Below are 8,897 nucleotides of genomic sequence, written 5' to 3'. Positions count from 1 at the left end.
GCGCTGTCGCCCCGCCCCCCCCCCCCCCCATGCACACGCTCACCAGCCACCGGGCACGGGGCCGTCCTACTTCCTCAGCTCCCACCCACCCACCCACATTCCTGTCCACGAGCTCAAACCCACCCACATTCCCCTGCGCACACACCCTCCACATTCTCACATGCCCTTATCATCTGCACCTGCACACACGCATGCCACGGCTCCCCTGGCCGCATTCTCCGCCTCGCACACGCACCCTGCCCCTCTCCTTATTCATGCCTGCACAAACACGGGGCCGTACGCCTGTTCACGTGCGTACCCCACCCATTGGCATGGATGCTTGCCATGCGCGTAGCATGCCGATGGGCTCGGCCTTTGCATGTTCGGCATGGCAGGGCTAATGCGGGCACAGAGTGTATCGTGTGCGGTGTGCCTGGACTTGGAGCGTCGGCATGGCATGGGTGCTTGCATGCAATGTGTAGCATGTATGTAGGTAGGGTACATACTAAGCGCGTGTCCATACGCACCTGTGTGCCCGTATACACCCTGGTATGTCCTATTATGCATGCATACACACACAGTATGCACACACACCCTCTTTCCTTCCTCCTGGTGTAGCTTCCCTCTGGGTCCAAACCTGAGTCCTCAAACCTTCCTTTGGAAGCAGGTCAGGTAGGACGGCAGGCTGGGGAGGGGGAGCCAGGAGAGAACAGATGGGCACAGAGCAGGGACGAGACCAGCTCCAGAGCAAGGGCTGCGGGCAGGAGACCAGTCCACCATCTAACCGCTTCCATCTGCGCCGTTCAGTCCCTTCTTTCCCCTCTAATCCCTTTGCTTTTCTCTGGCATCAATGGAAGGGGCCGGGAGCTATTGTCTGCCTCTGTGCTCCCCTCCATCCCCCTTTCAGGTGAGCGAGCTCAGTGTAACCACTAGGCTGAAGCCCCCAGGGGCCCGCTCTTCAAGGACCACACAGGCCTGGGGGCCACGGAGGTCAGAGAGATCTGGATGATCTAACAGCAGGGTCAGTTCCTCCAGGTCAGGGACTGCGGTTCGGCTAAGCACACAGACACGCCGGCTAATTAAGGAGGATCAAGGTGGGGGCAGTACAGGTCAGAGACTGGCTGCTTGTTCCCGACGAGCGGAGGTTTTGCTTGGATCCTGCCAGCTTTGCTCCCGGGAAAAAATCCTCACATGCAGCTCCAGGACTTTGAGCATGTGGCATGAAGGCCCAGGCTTCGCTCTCTCTGAGCATGCAAAAGTGGCTGGGATAGTTGGACCAAAGCTGAGCAGGGGGAGCTCCCAGCCCAGGGAGGATCATTGCCCATGGGATGGACACAGCCCCTCTGTGTCCATCCACTTCAATGGGGCAGCACCCCGGAGACTTCCATCATCCAGATAGGAAATGAAGCCCAAGGTTCACATTACTTAGCAGCTGCCTTCATTTCCTCCCCCAGGGCCCTTTGGCCACCTCTCGCTGCATCGATTGTACCCAATCCTTGGACAGGCGCATACGTTCCCACTCGCTTTGCATGGTCCGTTCTGGGTTCTGAGGACAACCCATTGCTACGGTGGACGTCATGGTGCACCGTGAGCTGCACCAACTGCATCTGCTCTTCACCAGGCTTCGTCGTGAGCTACTGCAAAATCAAGGATGGATAATTGCCAAGACGAGTGTCTTTGTCCAAAACTCTGGGCCAGCGTCCACAGGGGACCTCTGCCACTGTCAGCACTAAGCTTGCACCGGCCTGGTACTGGACCAGGGCTTGAGCACGCTCGGTGCAGTACTAACAGAGTGAAAGGCTGGCTCCTGCCCCAGAGAGCTGGCCATCTAAGCATAATGCAGAGACAAATATCACGGAGCAGGGAGAAAGGGAACCGGATGAGATGGCACGCCTATACTGTGTCCCCAGAGCTCTGGGACAGGGGCACCCGTGCACCTGCCCCTGGCTCACACCCATCCAACCTGGAAATAATACCCCCGGAAGGAGAGGCATGTCTCTGCTTGGTGCCTCTGAGCAGGTAGGGGTGCTGGGGGCATGCTCGAGGGTTCCCAGGCCTCAGCTTTGGCTGCAAGACTGGTACACCCGTTTAACTGCCAGGTCCCCTGTAGTGTCAAAGGGTTTTTAAGGGGCTGAAGCAAGGCAAACTGAGTCTAGGCCAAGTCTTGCTCATCACCAACATCGCAGGGCTGTACCAGCCCAACCCGAGATAGCAGCACCCGGAGAGCTCAGGGCCCGGGTCCAAGGCTTGGATTCAGACCCACAAGCACTGGACCTCCGATCTCCTCCTCTCCTGGGCACCGCGGGTAGCCGCCCTCCCAATGTCCCAGTTCTCTGGGAGGCGGTTTTCAGACGTGCCTTTTGTGCGCGTGATGTCTCAGCTCCGGGGGTGCGCATTGAGCCCGGCTCAGCTCCCAAGGGCCGGACCCGTTCGCCGTGAAAGCTGGAGCCCTCCCGCTCGTTCCGTTTCAGTGGCCGCCTACGAGCAGGGGCACAATAGCTCTGAATGAGAGGCTCTGGGAAACCTTGACACAAGGGGATTCCTCCAGGGCCTTCAATAGAGCCGGGCTCTTCAGCCGGCTAAGACAACGGGAAGAGGGCGGTGACCACGCAGCTGCGGCTGTTTTGTGGAGAACCCTTCCTCTCGCCCGCGTTCAAACTGATTCTTGTTGGAAAAAAAAAATCAAAAGGCTCCTCTTGGGATTAAGTACTGTCTCACCCCAGGCCAGGCCGGTGAGGGCCCCCCGGCCTTGTCCCCTTTGTGGAGAGCATTTAAAAGAGGAAGAAAGAAAGAAAGGAGGGATGGAAACTCTGCTCCTTTGAAGCCGCCAAAACCCATCGCTTGGAGCATCATCCGTCAGACCCGGCCCGTCTCAGCCGCCGACTCCCACCGTTCATGGCAAAGAAAAGCTGGCTCAAGGCCTCGCCCGCCAGGGAAGACCAGGTTGGAAGCAGCTCACTGATTTGTCTTGCATTTGACTGAAGCTTGTCGGAGCTGGAACGCAAGGAGAAAAGCCGTCCCAGCGCTCTCAAGTTGTGGGAGGAGGAAGGCGAGGGAAACCGGACTCCTCGGCCCTGTTCCTAGCTCTGGGGAGGACTGCAACAGTTGGAGCAGGGAAGACCCGAGAGTCGGGACGCCTGGGTTCTCTTCCAGGGCAGCAGGCTGGATGTCAGGACGGCTGGCTGGATGTTCACCGTAGCAGGATGTACCAGGATGCAGAGCCGTGGCAGACGTTCAAGGCTGGCTCCAGCATCCCCCATCAATCACAGACGTGACAAGCGGGTGGGATGATCCATATACACAGGAATGCTACGACGGTCAAAACACCTGAGTGTCACTGGGCCAGAGGCCACATCCGGAGCCTGAGCCTGGATTCCCCAATTCCACCGAGAATTTGACAGTGCTGCTGGGTGAGAGAGAGAGAAAGATCATGAAAGCACATCGAGCAGCTACGTGGAGGGGGAAGACAGCACTGATCTCATTCTGTCCAGGACAGGACCCTTCCAGGGGATGCAAAGCCCCCTCTTTTCTCCTTTGGAAAGGCAGAGTGCTAGTGTCTCCTGCCCCAGCAATCAGGAATATCGGGATAGAGCTGTCTCCAAGCCAGGTCTGCGGCCTTGGGATGCTTGGCGAGCTGGAGGATAGTCCACATGTTGGATGCCTGCTCCGACCCAACCGCCCTTGGGCCACGATCCAGGCTGGAACGAGTTACTCTGCCACAAGCAGCACCTGGCCGTGGACCTTGGTCCAGACCAAAAAAGTACCCCAGGCAACGTCTCTGGACACCCAAATGATGGGATCAGAGAAGCCAACTCCCTCTGCCAGCTTACAGGGCCCCTCGCTCATCCCCCTACCTGGCCTTCATCTACCCCTGCCCTCCAGGCACTCGCCAAGCACTGATGCAGCTGGCCCTGTCTGGCTGGGCCCCCATCTAGCACAGGCTCCTGGCACGGTCAGGCCAGTGCCAGGCTCCTAGGTGCCAATGCCATCACGTGGCCAGGAGGGGAGGGCTCTCCCTGGGGATCCTGCTGACAGGCGGCTCCGAGGAGCCGTTGAAGGAGAGCGGGAGATGATGAAGGGGTGCAGAGCGAAGGATGGAGAGCAAAGTGGCACTGTCCTGCATTGCTCCAATCCAGACACCCATCAGTGGACAGGGTGAAAATTGCTATAACAACATGGGAGAGCAGGGGATATTCCCCACCCAGCAGGCTGCCGGTTCCCACGGCCCTGGCATATTCGTCACAGATCTTCAGGGCAACCCATGACCCCACAGGCCCACCACAGCCAGCTCGTAGCTCCTTCTGCGTGGAGACTCCAGCTAGAGGGACAAGCTGCTCAGTCCTGATTAAAGCTCCTCCAATGACCTGCTGGGAGACTGTGGGCACCTCTCCTGCCTCAGTCTTCCCCATCTGTACAATGGGGATAATGGCCCTGACCTCCAAAGTGCTTTGAGGTCCATTGACAGAGAGTTCTCTAAAGACTGAGACTTAATTAAAACTCCCAGGTGGAGCGGGACTGCCAGCAGCTGAGCAAAGATTCCCACACAAAGGAAGATTTCCTAGCCGCAATTTAGCAGCATCCTGGTTTTTGTTCACTCTCTCACGGTATCACACCTTCCCCATTCCACAGCTTCCCTGTCTGTCAGCCAAGAGATCCATATTCTCTCCAAGCCCAACGTGCTTTGGGATTTGAGAATGAATCCCGCAGCCAGGGACCTTTCTTTCTCAAAACTAGCCACAGTTAAGCCCGGCTGCTAACCACTAATTGCTGCTGCCAGCCTGCCACTGCAGCAAATGATTCATTTTGCCGTGGTTTCCAGCTGTATAATGATGCAGACCTCTGTGTAGGGCCCCGAGCTCTGTGCAGTGACGGAGAGCTACGGGAGAACCAAGGAGGGTTACTTTAAAACCAAAAGCACCCTCAAGGCTTTCCCTGCATTAAGCCTAGACAGGTTTGCACTGATTAAACTAATCAAGACTTACAGTTGCTTGTGATTAGCTCAGCAAGCTCCATTAGCGTCCTTCTTTGGGGCTCCCAGGGCATTTTGTACTGTCAAAGCAAGGCCCTGTCGTCGTCCCCCACCCCTGGAGCCGGCTCTATCCCCATGTCTGTCACTGCCTCAGTTTCCCATTTCCCTCCTGCCTCAGTTTCACCTTCCACCCCAGGTCTGCCTGAGTGACTTTAAAAGGTCTTTCGGGCGGGGGCTCTGTTTTATACCTACGTTGCTTAGCTCGATGGGGGCATGAGCAGCAATCCAACTGCAGTAAAAAGAGAAGTCACGGGTCCCATGAGAACAACCCACAGGGCGATGCCGCCCTACTTTCATCAGGCTGTTGACTTTGAGCCAGGAGCTGTCACCTTTCCCACTGCCTCTGCTTGAGACCAAGAGGCTTCAATGGAGCAATTTAGTCATTCACAGGTTCATTTCCTTGCATCACTGTCCTGCCAAGTGATAATGTCCTGCCGCCAGCTAAGGAGCAAGGCTGCCTTAGAGCACCGGGTTTCAGCAGCTGGCTGTCACCTCTTTCTGACGCTCCGGTGTGGGGATGGACCCTTGGGAGACATTCAAGGATGTGTTTGGTAGCTGTGTTGGTCCTAGACAAAAAGAAATGCAAAACTCAAGAGCTCTTGGTTCAGAGAGGATACCTTTTATCAAGCCTCACAGGGCTGGTAGTAGGCGAGCAGAGGTCAGCAGAGCTGGGCACCACGGGTGTGCAGGGAGATTGTCAGAGGCTGCTGTGCTGCTAGGGATGAAGATCCCTTCAGAACCACGTACAATGGACTTAATCCCTAGTATCCTAAACAAGTTCCCACCAGTGCTTTCAATGGCATCAAGGGTCCCTTGTTCACTCGAGGCCCTGCTCCATACTGTTACAGAGGGCTGTTAACCAGCTGCCACCTTCCACCCCAGAAGTGGCTGCATTTCAGTAGCAAGCAACACACTCCCTTGTGCTGTCGCATGTAGAGCCATTGCACTCAGACTCGCTGAGGCTATTTGCTATGTAGAGAAAACATATAGACCCCGCCACACACACACACACACACACACACACACACACACACACAGATGGGGCCTGTGCCATACCACGCTGGATCTCAGCTCGCAGGACCAGGAAGCATGGCCGTCCTCAGTAGCCATCCCTCTGATCCGTCCCTGTATTGTCTTCCTCTCTCCCCCTCCAGACATCGTGGAGATCCGCTCGGTGCGTGTGGGTGTCGTTGCCATCAAGTCTGTGCACACGGGCTTCTACTTGGCCATGAACAAGAAGGGGAAGCTCTACGGGTCGGTAAGTACAAAGCTGCACCTCTTCTTTGGCCTTCGTGTGTCGCTCGCGGCACTTGTGGTCTGTAGCTCCCTCCTGGCTGGGAATCGGATTGGGAACCACGAGCCCGGGGTGTAGACGCTGGCAGGGCCCCGTTCCAGGATGCTGTGCCTGATGCAGCGAAGAGTGGGCCCACATTGCAGGAAGCCCTCGCTCTTGGGGGAGGGACTGTAGTGGGGCAGGTGCAGGGGGGGAGCACAGTGCCAGAGGGGCTGGGAGCAGACCCCAGGTACCTGCCTGGTCCCTTGTTGTAACTGCTGCCTCCCAGAGCCATGGGCAGAACAGGGCAGTCCCTGGCAGGGCCCTGGTCTCAACCCCAGACCCCCTTGGCCTCCAGGAGCTGGGGGTTGAGAAGCCAGAAAGTCCTGACTCCAGTTCTCATGCTCTAACCACTAGACTTACTCCCCTCCCAGAGCAGAGGACAGATCCCACGCTCCACATCCCCGCCTAGAGCTCAGGGGAGAATCCAAGAGTCCCGATGAGCTCGCTCCTGGTTTAAGCAATTAAATCAGAATCACTCAAGCACCAGGAGCCCAGAACTCCCCAGCAATGCCCCTTAGACTGGAGAGAGCCCCCAAATCCCCCGCACTGACCCCCTCTCCCCGTCTCACCAGCGGGCATACAACCCCAACTGCAAGTTCAAGGAGCGCATCGAGGAGAATGGCTACAACACCTACGCCTCGCTGCGCTGGCGGCACCAGGGCCGCCAGATGTTCCTGTCGCTCAATGGCAAGGGGGTGCCTCGGCGGGGGGACAAGACGCGGCGCCAGCACCTCTCCACCCACTTCTTGCCCATGCTCGTCTCCTGACACCTGCTCATTTTATAGCCGGGACTTCTTGTTGCTATTTATTTTTAAATGAAAGCACAGGGTGAGGGGGAAACTCCCCTTCCCCGGGCACTGGGAGATGAAGGATTCCTACAAGTGCTGCTTCGGAGCTAGCAGTGGGTCACGCTAGAGACACCAGCTCCTGCCTGGAGACCTCAACTCAATGTAGACCCAGGTTGGGTCATCCCAGAGACACCAGCTCCCACCTGGAGACCTCAACTCTACACTGACCCATCATGGGTCATCCTAGCGATCCTGCCTGGAGACCTCAACTCCATATAGACCTATCTTGGGTCACGCTAGGAGACCCTGACTGTACGCAGCCCCTTCTCGATGGCTGACAGCCCGAGTCTCATGCAGCAGGTCGCAATGAAATGGCCCAAAGATCTACGAACAACCAACTGTACTCAACATCCCCTCCAAGAGAGTGGAGAGAGCAGAGAGAAACCACAGAGGTGGGAGCAGCCAGAGACTTCGGGGGGCTTTTGATTTGGTTTTCAGATGTATGTGTGCTTATATTTATTGTATCTTATAAGGCCCATGGAAATTAAAGAGGTATTTCTTACAGTAACCCGGGGCTGCACCTTGGCCAGAGGCAATGCTTGCGACACCTGCTCATGCCGGTCTGGGTCCTGTGGGCACGGTCAGCTGCAAGGCCTTCTGTCAAAGCTGCCGTTGTGCGGAGGAGGGGGAATGCAGCCGTTTCTGGTGTGGAACGCGGTTACAATCCGAGCACCTTCCTGGAGCGGTAGGAGAAGCTCGAACCGCCTTTGAGGTGCCTGTGAAATGCTTTGCAAGGGTCAGATGTTAGCTGAGGGGAGCACAATCTAAGGGGAGCACAGGCAGCCAGGATGGGAGTTTGCTCAGAAGAGCGGAGCCAGAGGGTTGCTGCTCCAAAAAGCAACAGGCTCTAGAAAGAGATGCCAGGAAACGGGAGTCAGTGGATCAGGAACAGCAGGGTCCCCCCATTGAAGAGCAAGGGGTGACCCTGCATTCATGCTGGCATGGCTGAAATGAGCACGTAGGCCATAGATGGCTCTACAGCACCAAGCGGTTAGCAGACAGGCCTGCACGGCTCCTGCCGTTCACTCAACTGTCCTGGTCACCCCGAGGAGGGAGCACAGACACTAGGGAAAGGGGAAACCAGGTCCCTGCTCGAGCTATCACTTGCAACCGGAGTCACTTGCTAGAAGGAACAAGGACTAGAGAAGCGCTGTGATAAGATAGCACGTGAGTCCAGGGCTCACCCACAGCACAAACACGTCCCAAGAGGCCTTGGAAAGGCAGGGCCCGAGGGATGGGTCTGCTTTGACGGCAGTCCCGAGGCGTCTCCCCAGTGCTATGCCCGAGCACTTGAACTTCATCCTCAACAGCACTTCCGCGAAAGATAAGGGCAAGTGCAGGGGACAAAAGGGCCAGAGCACAGTCCTCTGCGGCAGGAGTGGAGTTAGCGACAGCCAGGTCTGGATTCCCGTCCCACCCAGGAACTCGCGTTTCCATCCGAGTGTCCCTAAGGGACAAGCGCTCCCATGGCCCTGTTTGGCCTGTAAGGAAACTCCCTTGCTCAGCATCAGCAACAGGAGCTGGAGCTGTAATTTGGGACCCCTTTGTTCTCCACCTTGCACGCAAAACCTGTACTGCAGCTGCAGCCTTTCCCCAACACTTGGCCCACGACTGACTCTCCCCCGGGCTGGCCTTCCTGGTCCGGCCAGGGGCACGCAGACAGAAGCGGGGAAGCCAAGAGGGTTTTCTGATGCGAGATATAGGC

The 8,897-nt window shown here is 57.0% G+C and overlaps 1 protein-coding gene across 1 annotated transcript in view; it reads left to right on the top strand.

The window, feature by feature from the left end:
• Nucleotides 1–7,693, top strand: part of FGF22 (fibroblast growth factor 22) — a gene marked incomplete at its 5' end in the record, with an annotated part of 12,272 nt that extends 4,579 nt beyond the window's left edge. Inside the window, 2 exons of the mRNA XM_014527994.2 lie at nucleotides 6,163–6,266; nucleotides 6,917–7,693. Of these exons, the coding sequence (XP_014383480.1) occupies nucleotides 6,163–6,266; nucleotides 6,917–7,111 (299 nt within the window). The remainder of the gene's footprint in view (nucleotides 1–6,162; nucleotides 6,267–6,916) is intronic.
• Nucleotides 7,694–8,897: the final 1,204 nt, after the last annotated feature.

Source organism: Alligator sinensis, unplaced genomic scaffold (assembly GCF_000455745.1).
Source record: "Alligator sinensis unplaced genomic scaffold, ASM45574v1 scaffold1295_1, whole genome shotgun sequence".
Classification (NCBI taxonomy): domain Eukaryota; kingdom Metazoa; phylum Chordata; order Crocodylia; family Alligatoridae; genus Alligator; species Alligator sinensis.
This window is presented reverse-complemented; position numbering and strand designations above follow the sequence as displayed.